Raw genomic sequence first — 20,381 nt, 5'->3', positions numbered from 1 at the left:
TGGAGGCCTGTTTTGTGGCCAATTATATGGTCAATTTTGGAGGAGGTACTATGTGGGGCTGAGAAGAAGGTGTATCCTTTTGTTTTAGGATAAAATGTTCTGTAGATATCTATTAAATCCATTTGTTTCATAACTTCTGTTAATGTCTATGTGTCTCTGTTTAAAGACAGCATTTTTTGACTAATAGTGCTAGTTGAACTGGCAGTCAGCTCGTAGAAATATGCAAATCCAGTCATTCTTATCTACTTCTACAAAGCTCAAGTCCAAGTCAATTAAGGACCTCCACATAAAACCAGATACACTGAAACTAGTAGAAAAGAAAGTGGGAAAGAGCCTCGAAGATATGGGCACAGGGGAAATTTTTCTGAACAGAACACCAATAGCTTATGCTCTAAGATCAATAATAGAGAAATGAGACCTCATAAAATTGCAAAACTTCTGTAAGGCAAAGGACACTGTCAATAGGACAAAACAGCAACCAACAGATTTGGAAAAGTTTTCTACAAATCCTAAATCCAATAGAAGGCTAATATCCAATATATACAAAGAAGTCAAGAAGTTAGACTCCAGAGAGCCAAATAACCCTATTTAAAATGGGGTAAAGAGCTAAACAAAGAATTTGCAACTGAGGAATATCAAATGTCTGAGAAGTACCTAAAGAAATGTTCAACATCCTTAGTCATCAGGGAAATGCAAATCAAAACAATCCTGAAATTCCACCTCACCCCAGTCAGAGTGGCTAAAATAAAAAATAAAAAAAATAAAAAAACAAAAAAACAAAAAAAAACAACAACTTCAAGTCTCTGAAGAAAGAAAATGAAGATCTCAGAAGATTGAAAGATCTCCCATGCTCATCGATTGGCAGGATTAATATAGTCAAAATAACTATCCTGCCAAAAACAATCTACAGATTCAATGCAATCCCCATCAAAATTCCAACTCAATTCTTCACTGACCTATAAAGGGCCACGTGCAAATTCACAGACCACATGAAGCTCACAAAGAAGGAAGACCAAAGTGTGGGTGCTTAGGTCCTTCTTAGAAACAGGAACAAAATACTCACAGGAGTAAATATGGAGACAAAGTGCAGAGCAGAGACTGAAGGAATGTCCCACCTGGGGATTCATCCCAGGTACATTCACCAAACTCTGACACTATTTTGGATACTAAGAAAGGATTGCTGAAAGGAGCATGATTTAGCTGTCTCCTGAGAGGCTGTGCCAGAGCCTGACAAATACAGACACAGACGCTTATAGCCAACCATTGGATTGAGCGTGGGGTCCCCAATGGAGGAATTAGAGAAAGGACTGAAGGAGTTGAAAGGGTTTGAAACCCCATAGAAAGAACAACAATATCAACCAACCAGACCCCCCAGAGCTCCGAGGCACTAGCCCATTAACCAAGGAGTACACTGGCTCTGGCTGCATATGTAGCAGAGGACAACCTTGTCAGGCATCAATGGGAGGAGAGGTCATTGGTTCTATGAAGGTTCGATAGATACCTCAGCGTAGGGGAATCAAGGGCAGGGAGGTGGGAGTGGATGGGTGGGTAAAGGAACACACTCATAGAAGCAGGGAGAGAGAGTATGGGATAGGGGGCTTCTGGGAGGGGGCAAAACCAGGTAAGGGGATAAGACTTAAAATGTAAATAAACTTTAAACAATAAATAAATATATAAAAATTTTAAAAATAATATTGAACATGGTAGAAAAGAAATCTGGGAATGATAATGCATTTACACAAAAGACAACTTTCTACACAGAACACTAATAGGGTAGGCAATAAAATCAGCAATTAATAAATGGGACCTCACAAAAATGAAATACTTCTACATTCAAAGGACACTATCCATTGGACAAAGTGGCAACCTACAAAATAGGAAACTATTTTTACCAACTCCATATCTGATAGAGAACTAATACCCAAAATACATGAAGAAATTTTAAAAACTAGTTATCAAAAACTAAATAATCCAATTTTAAAATGTGGTATATATGTAACAGAAAATTTTTATTAAAAGAACTCAACATGGCTGAAAAACACTTTTAAACATGCTAAGAATTATTAGGAGTTTGAAAATGCAAATTAATACTACTTTAAAATTCTGACATACGCATATCAAAATGGCTAAAATCAATAATCCCATTGAAAGCCCATGCTGTTGAGTGTGTGGAGCAAAGATATCAGGACTCCATTGTTGGGAATGCAAATTTACAGAGCAACTATGGAAATCAGTATGGCAGTTTCTCAGAAAATTGAGAATTGATCTCCAGCAAAATACAGCTATGCCACTTGTCTTAGTTAAGGTTTTACTGCTGTGAACAGACACCATGACCAAGGCAACTCTTATAAGGACAACATTTTACTGGGGCTGGCTAATGGGCTCAGAAGTTCAGTCCAATATCATCAAGCCAGGAGCATAGCAGTGTCCAGTCAGACATGAGGCTGGAGAAACTAAGAGTTCCACCTCTTGTTCTGAAGGCAGCTAGCAGAAGACTAGCTTCCAGGTAACTTGGATAAGGGTATTAAAGTCCATGCCCACAGTGACACACTACTCCAACAAGGCCACACCTCCTAATAATGCCACTCCCTGGGTCAGGCATATACAAACTACCACACCACTCTTGAACATACACCCAAAGGACGTTCCTACAATAAGAACATTTGCAAAATCATGTTTATTGATCCTTTATTAATGATACCCAAAACGGGTAACAAGTAAGATATCCCTCAACCAAAGAATAAAAATTTTTAATGGGGTACATTTCCACAGTGAAGTATTATTCAGCTGTTAATATTTAGCATCAGGAAATTTTCAGACAAATCATGGATACAGAAAAACTGTTTTGAGTGAAGTAACACAGGCCCAGATAAAACTTGTGTGTATTTCTTTGTAAGTGGATAGCTGCTATTAAGTAAGTGACAACCTACAAGCTACAACCCACGGACACAGAGAGGAAAGCTAAGCAAGCCTAGAGGGAGCACACAAATCCCCCTGGTGTGGGGAAGTAGAATCACTTTAAAGTCAGATTGGTGGGTGGGTGGGAATGGGAGGATCAGGTGAAAGGAGAGAGAGATGGTGGGGGGATTCAAAGAGAGACAGGTGGAATTGAGGGGCATTTGAGGAATAATATGGAAATCTAGTGCAATGGAAACTTCCTAAAATATATGAAGGTGATCCTAATAATATCTCTTAACGATTAAGAATATGGAGTCTCAAATGATTATCTCTTGTCATAAAATAAGGCTTCCAGTTGCTGGCATGGGTTGCATTCAATTGAATTGTAGGCCATACAAGTCCCATGGAAGTCTCCAAACCCAGGATGAAGCAAAAACAAAAAGTTGCTCTCCACAAACCAACTGTCAAGGACAGCACAAATAAATAACTCACTTAACATGGAGAAGTTGAGCTAGTGCCTACATAAAGCCTTAATCCCTAAGTTGTGTTTTTGGTGCAGGAAAAGAAAAAAAATGTGGATGCTAACTCAGCTACAAAACTATTGCAGTACTATTTGTCTCGCCTGAAAATACAATAGGACTGTAGTGTCCCAGAACTTCTAAGAATAACAAACCAATGTCTGATTTACTTAAGAGTTCCTCCACAAAAAGGAACCTATATCCAATGCTGATTGGGTAACCAGGAACCAGAGACTAAATAGCCAAAATATATAGAATGAATCCAAACAGGACTTCAAAAACAAACTTAGTCAGGGTTTCTATTCCTGCACAAACATCATGACCAAGAAGCAAGTTGGAGAGGAAAGGGTTTATTCAGCTTACATTTCCACGTTATTCTTCATCACCAAAGGAAGTCAGGACTGGAACTCAAGCAGGTCAGGAAGCAGGAGCTGATGCAGAAGCCATGGAGGGATGTTCCTTACTGGCTTGCTTCCCATGACTTTCACAGCTTGCTTTCTTATAGAATCCAGGACTACCAGCCCAGGGATGGCACCACCCACAATGGGCCCTCCCCATTTGATCACTAATTGAAAAAAATGCCCCACAGCTGGATCTCATGGAGGCACTTCCCCAATTGAGGCTCCTTTCTCTGTGATAACTCCAGCCTGTGTCAAGTTGACACACAAAACCAGCCAGTACACAAACAAAAAATAAAATAAAATTATTCCTAATGATATTCTACTATACTCATATATCAGTGACTTATCCAGTCATCAGTAGAGGGGCTTCCTCTGGCAGAAGGTGGGAATAGAACAGATGCAGAGACACATAGCCAAACACTATGCACATAGAAACTACGTAGATCCACTGTGAAACATGGGCAGTGTTTCCCCCTGTCACTCTTCCTTACTTCACATGTGGGACTAGAAGGCACTTGTGGTAAGTGAACTAGTTAAACATTGAATATTTTTGAGTATATGACAGGATGCATTTATTTCTATGCAAACACTGCAACATTTAAACAGCAGACTCAAAGTTTGGGGGCTCCTGAAATTGATTCCCATGTATTCTGAGGACTGGCTGTATATTTGAGCCACAACTTAAATCCTTGATGCCTTTGCATTTTTGTTTACTACACTGATGTCTGTTTTCCTTTGGAGACAGAGTCTCATTTTAAGTCTTGGCCTGTCCTTATACACACAATTATCCCAGGATTACAGACATGACTCACAATGCTGGCTGTACCTGAGTAGTAACTGACAATTTTCACCATAACTTTACTCCATTTTGTACCCTATCAATAAAGAAATGCCCCCACTCCTTTATAGGATGAAAGGAGGGGTCACTCATTCATCACAGCCAGGCTGACTGGGAGACTGGTCTGTGAACTGACTGGGTTGGAGACCTCACATTGGTACTCTCCAGCATCCTCCTTCCTGAAAGGATCTATGCTGAGCTGGCACTTTGTTGGGGATAGTGTCATCCTCTCTGTAAGCTGCAGACTCTGGTTATTGAAGATCCAATGGATGGAGATTCCGGTGTCAGCTGAGAGGCAGGTGAGGACCACAGAACTCTGTATTGTGACTGTGGTGTCAGTGACTTGAATGAAGGGCTGTGACACAGGCTCTGTGAAAACAAAGAGGACCAAATGACAGAAGTCCTACAGAGAGATCAACCATCCCCTCTGTAGATCAAACTTAAAGACTTTAAGGGGAGAAACTAGAACTGTAGCTGGTAGGCATATCTTGTGCTTTTGATCTGCCATCCAGGATGTGTAACCTACATTCAGCCAGTATTTCCTATGCCTCAGTTGTTCTGTAACAGAACACATTGTAAATAATCATTTCTGTGTCTGTGTGTTAAACTTAGTTGTTAGCAGTCACCTGGGATAGGGGAGCTGTTCAAGTAAGCAGTATCTTTTGCAAGTATCTAGGGATGAGAATTCCCTTGACTGGACCCATAATAATGTCTCAAGGAGTTGCCTGCTCCTTTGTTTCTACCATGGGAACACTGACCTTCCTGTGAGTCTCCTAAGCCCATCAGAACAATCGGCTATGGCCCAGACACATGTCCACTGAGACTCAGGGGAAGGAGATGCATAGGTGACCTATATAAATGTAGCTGTGAGAGTGATGCACAGCTGGTTCCACACTCTATGGGTTTTTAAGACTCAGTAAAGACTTGTTCTCTGTCATCTCTAATGGGAAATAAAAATTAAGAACTCACAAAATTTTTCCAGTGTCACCTTGAGTTAAGCTAGGGAAAGAGTTTTGGAGTCAGGGATTCCTGGATCTCTCTATAGGGACCCCATGTCTTCCTCAGCCAGAGCCTGTCTGAGTCCCACAGGGTCTTTCATGGGTCCATGTTTATGGTGTGAGCCACAAGAGTCTGCACTGAGTGTGATGTCGTTGAGGTGAATTATCCCACACACATTCTCTTCTGTGGAAGTGGGCACTGGTAAGGGATTCTGATCTACTTTAGTTTTTCTACCTCATGTATGTCGTCACACAATAACTCCTCAATCCCCAGTGTGGGGACACAATCCAGTGGGACAGAGAACAAGCACAACCCAGTCCTGACAGTTCAATGTAGGAATAAGTCATACCCAGTAGCCAAAAGCTGTAGGGAGTCACTTACTGTTTACATATAATTGCACCTGTGATTTTTCAATTTTGAAATCTCTGCTTAAAGTTTCTAGAATGTACATTCCTGCATCTTTCTCAGTGGCATTCTGGAGCAGCAGGAATCCATTGGAGTACACACTCTCTCTTCTGCTGAGTTCACTTCCACATGTGGTGGAATTCATGGCTCTGCTGTATTCTGTGATTTTCAGTGTCTCAGCCCCATACACTGATTTGTACCAGGAAAAGGCTTGAAGATCTTTTGGCAGATTATAAACCATGAAAAGAACACTTTCTCCTTCAGCAGCATACTGGGGCACTGGTTCAATCATGAGTTGAGAAGAGGTAAGGGGGTTAAAGCGTGGAGAAAGGGAAGCTGGAAAGGAAAAAATAAAAATCCATCACAAGTGATCGGAAAGATGGCTACTTCTGTCCTGAGCATATGAATGTGTCACTCTGCCTAGAGTTGCAAATGTAAATGTGTCTTGATCAAAGTCAGCAATGTGAATTTGTCCATTCCCTCACTGCCCCTGAAAATATCATTTCCTCTTCATGGAGGTGTCCCTTTAAGTGTCTACATGACTGGTCCCACACTGCACTCAGTCAGCCACTGTATATATTCATGCACACTGTGGTTTGAGATAATGCCTCTACTGAAATATATGGACCCAAGATCTCCACTTTTTGGTTTTTGATTTTAGTTTGCTTTGTAGCACCAGTCAACCCCTGATATCACCTTGTAGATGTCTTTACTGTTCTGCTCTGCTCTGTGTCCTACAGGCTGGATCTGAATGAGGAATGGTAGAAATCTAATCTTCAGACTAGGCTCAGGTCTTGGAAAAGGCTAGGGTATCGGGCTAGCAGGATTTATGTGAACTAATAACAATGTAGAGTCCTTTTGAAAGACAAGGCTTCGATTGAAAATGCTACTACCAGGTGTGGGAGAAATATGCATTCCAACTACAACCTTTGCTGCCTGCAACAGGCAGGGAGCTAACCCCCCAAAATCAAAAGAGCTGGAGAGTTGTCCCTGCCCTCAAAGGCTCATTTGAGAGAACAGGAACTGCACTTCACCTGGACTGCATAGAAGAGCTTGTTCTAATAGTATGGGTGTGAATGTGGGAGTGGGTGTGGGTGAGCCAGCCCCAAGGAATTAAGAGCAGAAGAGCTGACCCTGCCAGGGTAGTGCTGAGAGCTTGACCTGGTGGTGTGGGTGAGGGAGAGCTAGTGGGATGACCAACTCAGCTATTACCCAGGCCCAGATCCAGGGCTTTGAGTTGAACCACCACAACATCTATGTACTGCTAGAGCACATGAAGAAACCAGTCCTACTGATCCAAGGCAGAAGGATATCTGTGAGACAGGGCAACAACAGGATATCTGAAAGGAGTACCCGTGAAGAGCTAGTACTGATACTATAGCAGAATATACTGACCTTAAACCAGAACAGTGACTCACTGCAACAAATATTTGCAGGCCTCTTGTGAGGCTATGCCAGTGCCTGGTCAACACCGAAATGGATGCTCACAGTCAGCTATTGGATGGAACACAGGGTCCCCAATGGAGGAACTAGAGAAAGTACCCAAGTACCTGAAGGGGGCTGCAACCCTGTAGGTGGAACAACAACAGGAACTAACCAGTACCCCCGGGGTTTGTGTTTCTGGCTGCATATGTAGCAGAAGATGACCTAATCGGCCATCAGTGGGAATAGAGGCTCCTTGGTCTTCCAAACTCTATATGACCTAGCACAAGGCAAGGCCTGGGCCAAGTAGTGGGAGTGGGTGGGTAGGGGAACAGAGGTGGGGGGAGGGGTATGGGAAACTTTCGGGATAGCATTTGAAATGTAAATAAAGAAAATAATAATAAAAAAGGAAAAAAAAAGAAAGAAAATTACCTGAAACTTGAAAAAAAAAAAAAAAGATGTGTGGACAAAAGGGTACTATAGAATACTACAACACACTACAGCTTCCATGATGAGATTTTTTTTCCTTTTTTTTTCTTTACTTTTGTTTTTGTTTTTGTTGTTGCTGTTATTTTCAGTTGGGGAAGGATTACAAGTGCAGAAGGCAGATATGAAGGGACAAGATGAGTGGGATTGTGGTACATGATATGAAATTCACAAAGAATCAGTAAATTGTTGTTTTTCAAAGAAAATGCCACCACAAGATTGGCCTATAAGCAAGCCTATAATTTACTTTTTTAATTGGGGATTGATATCGGTGGATCAGTCTCCTACAGGCAGTTTTGCCCATGGGCTAGGGAATCTGGGTGGTATAAAACAGCAGATTGAACATGACATGAGGACCAAGCCACTAAACAGGACTCCTTTATGATGCCCACATCAGCTCCTGGATTTTGTTGAGGAAACTCACATGTTTGGAGTTAATAAATATCCAAATTTGACATAGACAGCCAAACAAGACAAAAAGCAAACAAAAAAGCAAACAAAACAAACAAAAAAAAACCAACATTGTTCCCTATCTCCTCTGAGAGAAAGTAGAAGTTGAATGCCAGGACAATTCTCTCCAGGGCCACTTTAGTCCAACTTTGGAAAGATGACAGGGTTCAGGGTTCCGTGATGCTCGCTTTTCCTTGAGGATGCCATGGTTTTGAGGAACACAGTGAAGACAAGAGGGAGGCACAGGCTATGACAGACCTGTCTACTTAATCCCCACACTGCACTAAACTATCACAAAGAATTACTTACCATCCACCTGGAGTTGTACATGTGCTAATTCTGTTTTCATATCTGTACTTAGAGTTCGTAGGGTATATAATCCACTGTCCTTCCATGTGACATTGTAGAACATCAGGGATCCATTGCTGTATATGGTCTCTCTACCACTGTGTAAAGGCCCATGCACACTTAAATTTGTAGCTATTATGTGTCTTGCAACCTCAAGATTCCTGGACACAATCATCCCTTTGTACCAGAAAAGGGATCGAAGATTCCCCTGGAGATTGTGAACAACTAGAAGAACACTTCCCCCTTCAGCAACTTTGGGTGGCACTGATTCAATAGTGAGCTGGACAGAGGGGGAAAGAGGTCCACAAGTCCAAAAGAAGGCTAGAAGAGAAGAAAAAGATCCATAAATATTAGGACGTTTCTATTTGGCTAACTGCCAAGGACCAGCCTCAGCTTGGAGAGGGATTCTGAGGAAAGGGTGTCTGAGAGCAGCAAAACAAATAACTCAAAGTCAAACTGTGGGTTACAAGCTGACACGCCATGTTCTTGAGAAAGCTTTTCAAACTGTTTTCTCTATGTTCTGCTCAAGACAGCTTTTTGTTGCTTTTCTAAAAACTCCCAGGATAGCTCATCACTTTAAGATCAAAGATTATTCACTATCAATCCAATCATTCACTCCAGGTTCCGTTTTGATTAGCCCACAAATCAGCATTTTATCACCCTAGCCCATTGATTCTTAGAAAGAAACAGAAAGCAATTTTTTATATTGCAAATTAATTCAGAAATCTGAAGCACAGACAATGAGCAAGCTGGGTGGGACCCCACCCTGAAATTACCATTCTTACCACACCTGGGCCTGGACCTAAACTCCCTCAGCCCCAGGCCCAGGTATTTGAATTCAGGAATTTGCCTGCCTTTGTAAGCACAAACACTTACCTGGGTGGGATCTTGCTCTGCAAATGACATTCCCGAAATCTCTTTTTCCCCTTCCATAGTATAATTCTGACAAGCTGACTTATAGTGAAGCTGCCTATGTTCTTTTAGATTTGTGAAGCTCCTTATACAATTGTATCCTTATATTTTGCATAGTTGAGAAATTATATATTTTTGAACTCATGTTTTCAGAATTCTTTCCCACACCCTTAAAGGCTGTCCTGAAGGTTTCAGCATTTACCATTTTACTGAGACATAGACATACCCTCACCTCCCAAACTTAATGCTACTTCTAATTATCATGGAGTCATTAACCTTAGCAGGGAGAATATTTTCCAATAACATTTGCAGAGAGAATAGTTCCTGAAGGAAGCACATGAACTAATATATATGTATGTAATGTACACACACAAACAAGTCTTATCCCCATATCAACACTCATAGAGGCTTGTGACCTGCTAGCTCTGTACCAGGGGTAGGAATACTGTCATGCCATCCCTGCCATGTCAGACTTGGCAGCTAATATAAGGCCCTGTGTCCTGAGCAGGTATGTCTGTTGCTCAGCCAAAGTGGGTAGTATGGCTGTGTCCTACACTGTGTCCCTGTGCAGTTGTCATTTCCCTGTATGGTGCCCTCTCCTCAGTTGTCAACTTGGCTCTGGTTCTCTAGCATCTGATCCCTGCTCAAATTTAGAGTAAGTTGTTTTTGGTGTGATTCCTGCATGACCTCTTCCCCATTCTCCTTGCTTCTTGGCTCTCTGAATCTTTTTGTTGTTGCCTTTATGGTTCTCTTGTGTTCCAGTTAATACCTGACTTTACCTTCTAACTTTCTTTTTTGATAGGTCTTCCAGGCCACCTGAGCCAGGACACCCTAAAAACTGTGATTTGTCTTATTTTTTTAATTCTAAAAAAAAAAACCTCAGATACCTATGAAGAATGAATGAATGAATAATGTTGCAGGAACCTGTATGCCCATAGATTTATTTAAGAAATCCATAGATTTGGGGACACAGCATTGAATCATTCTATTTGCTTTAAGTTTTTACAATTTATTTATGTATTGTATTTATATGTGAGCAGGAGTACAACAGCAAGTATCAGTGTGGGTGGGTGGGTGCAGAGCACAATGCTTAGGTGAATGTCAGAGGACTTCTTTTCATTGGCCTCATCTTGTCAGACAATGAAGGAAACTCCTGTACCCTTTCAACCATGTCACAACACCAGCTTGATTTTTTTTATTTCACTTGTCACACTGAGAACATTAGTCTTCAAAATATTGTGGTCTTGGTGATTAACTTTGTGTAAGAACAATGTGTCCCTGAGCCTTACTGTATCTTGCCCAATCACAACTTCCTGATTCTGAGCCTCTGTACCATTCTGTCTCTTCTTTCCTACAAACCTGAGACTCCTCTCATGTCTTATGCCACTCAAGAGACTGAAGACAGTAAGTGAGTCCTCTCCTCTTACCCATTGTCAACTTGTATTTTCCTATCCTATGAGCAGGAACTTGTGATAGGTGGTGCTGCACCCTTTGCAGAAAGATACAAGAGTGCCTCCCTATTCTCAGTATCCTGATATGTCCTCCTTCTGTGGCACATCTACTACTGCATAGCTCACAAGTTTTTATCTACTGCAAAACTCACAAGTTTTTGTCCTTCTCCTCTCTGAACTGAACTTCCCAGGAAAGAATACCACTCAAAGATCTAGAAAGATGAAATTTGCTCTCAATATACTGATCAAGATATTCATGAAGTTCCTAGGATAACATCTGAGTGATCATGGTGAAGGGGACAGATATATCCTCACTACAGTCACCAGTCAGGGTTCTAACCCAAGACAAAGGTCTAGGAGCACATGTGTAAGGAGTCATGGGAGTGAGAGAGGAGGCAACCTGATTCCTGAGAAGAGGCTGTGGGATCCTTTTCTTCAATGTAAGATTTCATGACCATACTCCCACTTTACCAGCTTACTGAGCTGTGTAATGGCTCTGCCCATGTGCTCACTGGTATTTCTGAGATACCTTGGACTTGTGTCTAGTTGATTCCCCTAAGCTATTCTATATTTCCCAATGAAATACATCAAAACTAAAACTTATTACCATCTCTTGGCAGTGTAGCAGACATACTAAGCAGGCAAGAGGTCTAAGAATTCTGTGTCCATGATTTCCAGGTCTATAGAAATATGGATGGAATTAAGCTACTAGGTAAGTTCCTGGTTCAAGTAAATAGTTTTCTGAATATTGATTTTGTATATTGATGCTGGCCACTGTTAATAACTGGTGGAACTGTAGCTAACATCTTGGGAACTATTCAGATCCACAGAACCTGTTGCTATTTGCACACAGAAGAGAATTTCCTGAGCTGGAACCCAGAAAGCAAACACTTGTCAGAAGACCAGTGTCTTCTGTCTCTTATGTTTATGACCATGACCTTCATGTGAAGTCTCATAAATCCATCAGAATAGGTCATTAATGACCTGGACACCTGTCTGAATAAGCTTTTCTGCTAAGTCACTGGAGATATCTAGTGGATCTTGCCTAATCATGAATTTTCTGGCATTGTATTACTGGTCTCACATAACACAGGACACTGACTACTTGATATCACTGTTCTCTGAAACCAAAAAGTCAAAATCCAACTTCTGTAAAATGTTTTTTAGGACTTTCAGGACCTGAGTCTGAGGTAAAGGTATGGAGTCAAATATTCCTGGTTCTCTCATCTCTGTAAGTATGCTATGTATTTCTCAACCAGGCCCTATGTTCAGTGTCCAAAGGTCTGTCTCAAGGAAACATTTCTGGCTGAGTTAACCAATATGCCTCCACTTGTCTGCAATGTGAAGTCAAATAAAGGATTCTGATCTATTTCCACTATTCTACATCACTTGTGTCTGGAACTAAATGCTCAAACCCCAACATGGGGTCACAATGCAGAGAATTGATGAGCACATGCCAGGCCTGACACTTTTTTTGTATGTCATAGAATGAACCCCATCCAGCACCCAGAGTTCACAAAGATGACTTACTGTACACATGGAGGTATATGGATGTTGTTGATACAATTTTTCCATCTCTATTTAAGGTTCGTATAGTATAGAATCCTGTGTCCTTCTGGGTGACATTGTGAAGCAGCAGGGATCCATTGCTGAACACTGTCTCTCTACCACTGTGTTCAGGTCCTTTCACACTGATGTTAGAGGCCAGTGCATACAATGCAATTCCGAGGTTCATATTTGTCACTCCTTTGAACCAGGCTATGGCTGTAAGATTCTCTGGCAGACTGTAAACAATAATAAGGACATTTTCTCCTTCAGCCACTTGTGGTGGCACTAATTCAATGGTGATTTGGACAGTGGTGGGCAGGAAACAAGAGGTTAAAAGAAAAGCTAAAAGGGAAGAAAGAGAAACCATCAATATTTTGCAGATATGATAACTCAGCTTAGGGGTATGGGTAGGGATGTGCACACTCTCTTTGATGGAGGAGGAAACATGACCTCTATTCCCTCAGAGTTTCTCACTGTACAATTAACTCTCTAAGTTTCAGGAAAAGACTCAGATACCAATCCAAAAAGGAAAGAAAGTAGGAGGAAAATAATGACGTAGGGAAGAAAATAAGGAAGGATAGAAGGAGGGAGGGAGGGAAGGAAGGATGGAGGAAGGAAAGGAAGAAAGGAAGGGAGAGAGGGGAGAGAAGGAAGTAGGAAGGGAAGAAGGGAGGGGAAAAGAGGAAGGGAGGGGAGAAAGGAGGGGAAAATATGTTTCCATGGGTTTAATCCATGGTTTCCAGGTTTGGAATTAATGACAATAATTATACTAAAGTATGATTTAAATGTTTTTACATTTCCTTGCATATTTGTATGTGTATATTTTGTGAAGGCAGGAGTCTAGTATGTCCATTGTAGTTTCATTGTCCAATCCTGTGTAGAAGTCAGATAAAGTCCAGCACGAGTCTGTTCTCTCTATTTACCATGTGGGACCTGAAGAGTGAATTCAGGTCATATCTCCACACATTGTCACTGGCCTACCTGTGTTTGATTTCAATTTGAAGAGTCGTGTTGTCATGGTTGGAAATGTCAGTCCTCAGAACCTAACAGCCAATATGATTGACTTGAGGCTTTTCTGTTTCACTCCTCACATTCTGATAACAGATATCTATTAAGCTGCTGAGCCTCTGTTCCTCAAAATACCTTCTGCCCTATGACGACCAACAAAAACCTCAAGTCTCATCTAAGACTCCTATCCTTTTTAGGAGTCCCCTGCCTGCCTCTGAATTACCCTCAACCGATCAGTTTTCTGGCACCATCAGAGAGTTGATACCCTTACCTGTGAGCAGAAGACCCTGCCAGGGTGTACACCCTGGTAGAGAAGCACCAAGGACACCTCCATCTCTCTTCTCACTGTACTGTCCTCTCTTTGAGAAGGAGAACTTCCTGTCCAACATAGCACCAGCATTTGCTGTCCTTCCTTCATCTGATCTGAGTGTTCTCTCAAGCACTAGAACTTCCCAGAATTCCCTGGCCTGTGGGTGGTGGACTCTATGTCCACAGCACTGCTATATCCCTTCCACTCTCAGTGATGTTCTGCATCCCTCTCAACTTTTTCTCTTTATGTTTCTCCTCCAGGCAACATATTGAACAACAATGCTGATAAGCATCCCTTTGCTCTCAGAGACTGACATCTGACATCTGCTGACATCTGCTGTGATTTGGCTTTGGGTCTGTCATCATCAAAGTTTAAAATGAAATGTTTTTTTATAAATATAAACACTGAATTAGTCCAACAGCTCTATTTGTTTACCTTAACAGTCTATATCAACCAACCTTTCTTTTTATATTATTTTTAAAAAGCCTTCTGGTCTGCAAATCTACCCAGGGCAGATCAGGCTCTCCAACCCCCTGCCCACACCCAGAAACAGCCTGACTCCCAGGAGGTCTGCTGTCACCAGGATCAGAGGAACCCACCCACTCCCAACCAGAGATAACACTGTTTGCTTCAAAGAGGCCTGCTCTAACCCACTTCACAGAGATCTACCTTCCTACATGGAGGTACAGGATTCAGTCATAGACAGCAAGGCCAGTTAACACAAGAGATAACCAGATAGTTAGAGGCAAGTGCAAGAACATATGCAATAGAAACCAATCCCACCTGGCAAGATCAAAACCCAGGACTCCCACCACAGCAAGCCCTGGATACCCTAACACACCTAAAGAGCAAGATTCTGACCTAAAATCCCATACCATGGAGGTGTTAGGAAACACACCTCAATAACAAAGACAGATATTACATCAGACTGAATAAACACCTGGAAAAAATTCCATAAAAATGGTGTCAAGAAATAAGACGGAGTAGCCATGTTTACCTATTTAAATATTTTATTAATTTGCGTTTAAAAAAAATCTGTTAATTTATTTCACCAACAGATTACACTGTAAAACAAAGACCAAACCATTCTACATGTCACCAAATGTGCCCTATTCTGCCTCATATTGTGAATTTCAAACCATGACTGGCCTATCTTCTTTTTTACTGGGTATTTACTTTATTTACATTTCAAATATTATTCCCTTTTGCCTCCTGGAAATTCCTTATCCCATCTGCCCTTCCTTGCTTGTATGAGAGTGTTCCCACACACACCGATTCCAACCTCCAATCCTTGGCATTCCCCTACACTGGGTCATTGAGCTTTGATAGGGCTAAGGGCCTCTCCTCCCATTGATTCCTGACAAGGCCATCTTCTGCTACATATGGGAATAGAGCCAGGGGTCACACTCTATGTGTACTCTTTGGTTGATAGTTTACTCCCTGGGATCTCTGAAGGTTGATATTTTTGTCCTTCCTATTGGGTTGAAAATTCCATCAGATCCATCAATCCTTTCTCTAACTCTTCCACTGGGGACTGTGATCTCAGCCCAATGGTTGGCTTTGAGCATCCATCTCTGTATTCATCAGACTCTGGCAGAGCCTCTCAGGAGACAGCTATATCGGGATCCTTTCAGCAAGCACTTGTTGGCATCCACAATACTGTCTGGGTTTGGTGACTGTATCTGGGATGAATCCCCAGATGAGGCAGTCTCTGAATGACCTTTACTTCACTCTCTGCTCCACACTTTGTTTCTATTTACTCCCATGAGTATTTTGTTCCCACTTCTAAGAAGGACTTAAGCATTCACACTTTGGTCTTCCTTCTTCTTGAGATTTATGTGGACTGTGAATTGTATCTTGGGTATTCTGAGCTTTTGAGCTAATATCCACTTATCAGTTAGTTCATACCATGTGTGTTCTTTTGTGATTGGGTTAACTCACTCAGGATAATATTTTGCCTAAGAATTTCATTAAGTCATTGTTTTTAATAGCTGAGTAGTACTCCATTGTCTAAATGTACTACTTTTCTGTATTTATTCCTCTATTAAAGGACATCTGGGTTCTTTCCAGTTTCTGTCTATTATAAATAAGGCTGCTATGAACATGGTAGAGCATGTGCCCTTGTTATATATTGGAGCATCTTTTGGGTATATGACAAGGAGAGGTATTGCTGGGTCCTCAGGTAATGCTATGTCCAATTTACTGCAGAACTATCAGACTGATTTCCAGACTGGTTATACCAGCTTGCAATACTACCAACAAAGAGGAGTATTATTCTCTCTCCACATTCTTGCCAGCATCTGTTGTCACCTAAGTTTTTTTTCTTAGCCATTCTAATTGGTATGAGGTGGAATCTCAGGGTTTTGGGGTTTTTTTGGTTTTTTTTTTTTTTGATTGGCATTTCACTGATGACTAAGAATGCTGAACATTTCTTTAGGTGCTTTTCAGCCACTCAATATTCCTCAGTTGAGAATTCTCTGTGCAGGCAGATGCGGGAGGACAGCCAGATGCTTTCCATGCAGCTCCAGGTGGCCATCTGGCTGTGTGAAGCCCCTCACCCCAAATGGTGGGGGATGGACAAGGGGCAGCACACAGTACCAGTTTCTCAGTCTCTACCTTTCTGACTAGGGAACACCACAAAGGGCAGGCATATGGCAGGGGTGTCTGAGCATGGAGGCACAGTGGGGCTATTTTGTGAAACTATGAAAGGCCATTGTGTGGAGCTGTGTAGATGAAACCTAGATTTCCTTGGAGACTCCAAGAGGTTAAAGATGTGGGGTACTTGCCAAGGAAAGCTAACAGGGAATGATACCGGTCCAACAGATAAAAAATTGTTACAGTCAACAAAGATGAAAAGAGTTGAAGATCTGAAGAGATGCAGAATTTGGAGTTTGTCCAGGTAGCTTTTGGTCTTTCTTTTGTCCACTATTTTCTCACTATACTCCCTTCAACATGTTTTGTAATGGTATGTATATCATGTGCCATTATATTTTGGAAGTATGCGATCTATTTTTGATTTTGATATTATAGTGAACTACAGCATAAAGATTGCATAACTATCAGAATAGACTTTGAACTTTGGACTTCTAAACAGTGTCAAATCTGTGATAGACTATGGAGACTTTGAAGATGGACTAAATGCATTTAGTATTATGTTATGGCTATAAGCCTTTGGACTCTAGGGAGTGAAATGTGGTGGTTTGAATAGGTATTGATCCCATAGAATCTTCTGTTTGAATGCTTAGTTCATACATACTAGCATTTTTAGGAGGTATGAACTTACTGGAGTAGGTGTGACCTTATTGGAGGAAGTGTGTCACTATCGAGGCATGCCTTGAGGTCTTCTATGCTCAAGCTATGCCCAGTGTGGCACACAGTCTCCTGCTGCCTATGGATCAAGATGCAGAACTCTTGTCTGCATCATGTCTGGCTGGATGTTGCCATGCTTCCTGCCATGATAAAAATTGATCCAAATTCTAAAGATATAAACCAGCACCAATAAACTGTTTTCCTTTATAAGCATTGTCCTGGTCGTAATATCTCTTCACAACAATAAAACCCTAACTAAGACAGTTGCATCACAGGATTTGTAGATGTCTTTATTTCTGAAGACACCATACAATTATAGGACTCAACCCTTGGAAGAATCTGGCTAGATATGACTTAGAAACCTCCTCAGTGAGGACTAGACCATATAACACTTGGAAGTTCTATGCAAGCTAACAACAGAGGAAAACAATCAATAGTCCTAACCGGTTATGATGCCTACAAACCGCAGTAAAGACCAGCATGGCAAAACATCCCAAACAGTACAAGATTGGCACTTATTCATTGGAGGTAACCAACAGCTGTTTACTTTAGCAGATCTCAACCTTACTAATGCTTTGACCCTTTAATACAATTCCTCATGCTGTGCAGCCCCATCTATACAACTAACATTTTACTATTTGATATTGTTAATTTTTGATACTGATATGAATCACAATGTAAATATTTGATATTTAGGATACTCTTAGCAGACTCCTGTGAAAGGGTTGTTTGAGCTGGGCAGTGTTGGCACATGCCTTTAATCCCTGAACTTGGCAGAGGCAGAGTCAGGTGGATTTCTGAGTTTGACGCCAGCCTCATCTACAGAGTGAGTTCCAAGATAGCCAGGGCTATACAGAGAAACCCTGTCTCAAAAGAGAAAAAGAAAGGTTTTCTGACCCCAAATGACTTTGGCCCAGAGGTTGAAAACTGCTAGTCTCATTGAACAATAAGGCATGCTCCACAGGAAGAAAAATCTTGCCTGGTGCTTAGGTGAAAACTCTGCTGTTTTGGAACACCATCCATATAGACAAAAACTTTTTCCATCCTACTAATGTGAAGTGATGAGATATTGTTCTTTGTGACCTCTGGGTACTAGGTTTAAGTACCCCTGGGCTGGAATATTTCTAGTTACTGTCAGTACTTTGTGATTTGAGTATTTAGTTCAGGACACATCCAGTGTAAAGAAACAGCAACATCAGAACCTTTTGTCGGATTTACCTGGTTGAGAAGTGGATGTGCTCAGGCAACCCAGTCAACAGGTCAGAATTAGCCCAGATTATGTAGATCACACCATAAGTATAGCCAAAGATACTGGGATGCAGGCATGATCTGTCTGAGGGAACTGTGAAATCTAATGAGAGAGACAACCAACAGGTAGGTACTCCTGAATCCAAAACATTGTCCCAGACTCCTGGTGACCAGGGAGAGCGTGGGCACTGTTGGAATCTGACCTATTACAGCTAACAGAGCAGAATAGTTTATTTAGATGTATTAATCTCCTAGCTCATAAAATTTGTCAGTGCACTGCACAGTCACATGGGCATTTCCGTCTGAGTCTCAGCATGGAAAGCACAGATGCATAAGTGCCTAGGCCATCAACCAACTGTACTGGTAGACTTATGAGAATTCACTTTATTGTCAAGGTCCTGAAGGGAAGGACAGAGGGACTATGTCCTCCTGATGATTCATGTCCTCAGGGATTAAGTCTAGTTAACTCTCACCTGCAGGCAAATAGTAACAGACATTGCTGATCTGTACAGCTGTCTTGTCCCAATATCATATCCTTGTTCATATTTAAGACTATCTTATAGACACTGCAACATTCATTCCCCTAGTGTGCTATAACTTGGAAATTGAGACATAGAAACATAGTGGCCACATCAGGCTCACACAGGACACATGTGACAGTTGTGAAGCACTAGCTATTTGTCTCCAGACAGGTACTCATTGTCTCCTGAGGCTTTCTCAGGTGTCTGTGAGACAGGGAAGATCTGATGCTAATCTTGGTCATCAGTAGCTTGAAGGGACATCTTGTGCAGGAAGTGAAAAAAGAATACAATGAGATTTGACTCTAAAACTAAGCCATCTGCCTCTGGAGAATTTCTGTAGAACACCAGAACTCCATTATCCGTATACTGAACAGGAAATCATGGGCCTTCTGGTGTGCTGCTGTCACTCCTCCTGGAATACAATGGACATGGCTTTTTATCTTCAACCTCCCCTCAGTATATTTTACATCTACCAGAGGGCTTGCTCTCTCTGCTTAGAGAGTAACTGAATTCAAACAACTCTAGCATCTGTCTCTCATCTTACCATGTTATACTTTATAAAGAAATAATACTTTCAGGGATTGGACCCATATCACAAATCAGAGGTCCCACATGGAGCCATTTTCTCTCTATTATGTGCACAACACTGCTACCCAAGACTAACATCACAGGTGACAATTCTAACCCCATGGAGGATGAGCACAGTAGCCTTAAAGCATGAAACTGAGACTGAGAATAAAGCCCATTTATGATGGATAAATAGTCAAAACATCTCAAAAAATGACAGACTGAAGCCATGAGAAGGCAACTGGAATATCAGTTTACTCAATGTCTTGATCTACAAGGACCCTATGAGAGAGAAACCTGATTCCTATCTGATGTAACCCATTCAACCTGATCAAGGGGGCCTAAGACATTGTGGGCAGCACCATCCCTAGGTGGATGGACCTTGATTGTATAAAGAGCTAGTTAAGTACAAGCCAGCTAGGGAGCTATCTGTGAATGAGCCAGCAAGCAACATGTTTGCTGCCTTGATTTCCTCTAATGCTAAAGAATTACTCAGATACAGAAGAGAAATGAACCCTGAACTCTCACCTAAGCTGCTTTTGCTCATAGTGGATTTCTTTCCATCACAGCAAAACAAAGAAGTATACAACAGTGTATAGGGAAAAGCAGAGGACATATCTATTTGAATGAATAGTTTCTGTACTCAAGAGCAGATCCATGCAAAACCTTGCTGGCAAAGAGAAGAAAGGATTTAGACACCAGAGATGGGCCAGAAAGTAAATGTGCATGCCCCTACATTAGT

General features: G+C 41.4%; 1 protein-coding gene across 1 annotated transcript; it reads right to left on the bottom strand.

Moving 5' to 3' along the window:
• Positions 1–4,371: 4,371 nt before the first annotated feature.
• On the bottom strand, positions 4,372–14,137 carry LOC110336382 (pregnancy-specific glycoprotein 22-like). Its single transcript, XM_021218897.1, has 5 exons — positions 13,956–14,137; positions 12,659–13,018; positions 8,727–9,086; positions 6,036–6,395; positions 4,372–5,024 (listed from the first exon to the last, which is right to left on the bottom strand). Exons 1-5 carry the CDS (start codon positions 14,071–14,073, stop codon positions 4,741–4,743), a joined length of 1,482 nt encoding a protein of 493 aa, XP_021074556.1. The 5' UTR covers positions 14,074–14,137; the 3' UTR covers positions 4,372–4,740.
• Between the last annotated feature and the right edge of the window lie 6,244 nt (positions 14,138–20,381).

Source organism: Mus pahari, chromosome 19, assembly GCF_900095145.1.
Source record: "Mus pahari chromosome 19, PAHARI_EIJ_v1.1, whole genome shotgun sequence".
In the NCBI taxonomy this organism is placed as follows: Eukaryota; Metazoa; Chordata; class Mammalia; order Rodentia; family Muridae; genus Mus; species Mus pahari.
The sequence above is the reverse complement of the archived record's forward strand: the minus strand, read 5'-3'. Positions and strand labels throughout refer to the sequence as shown.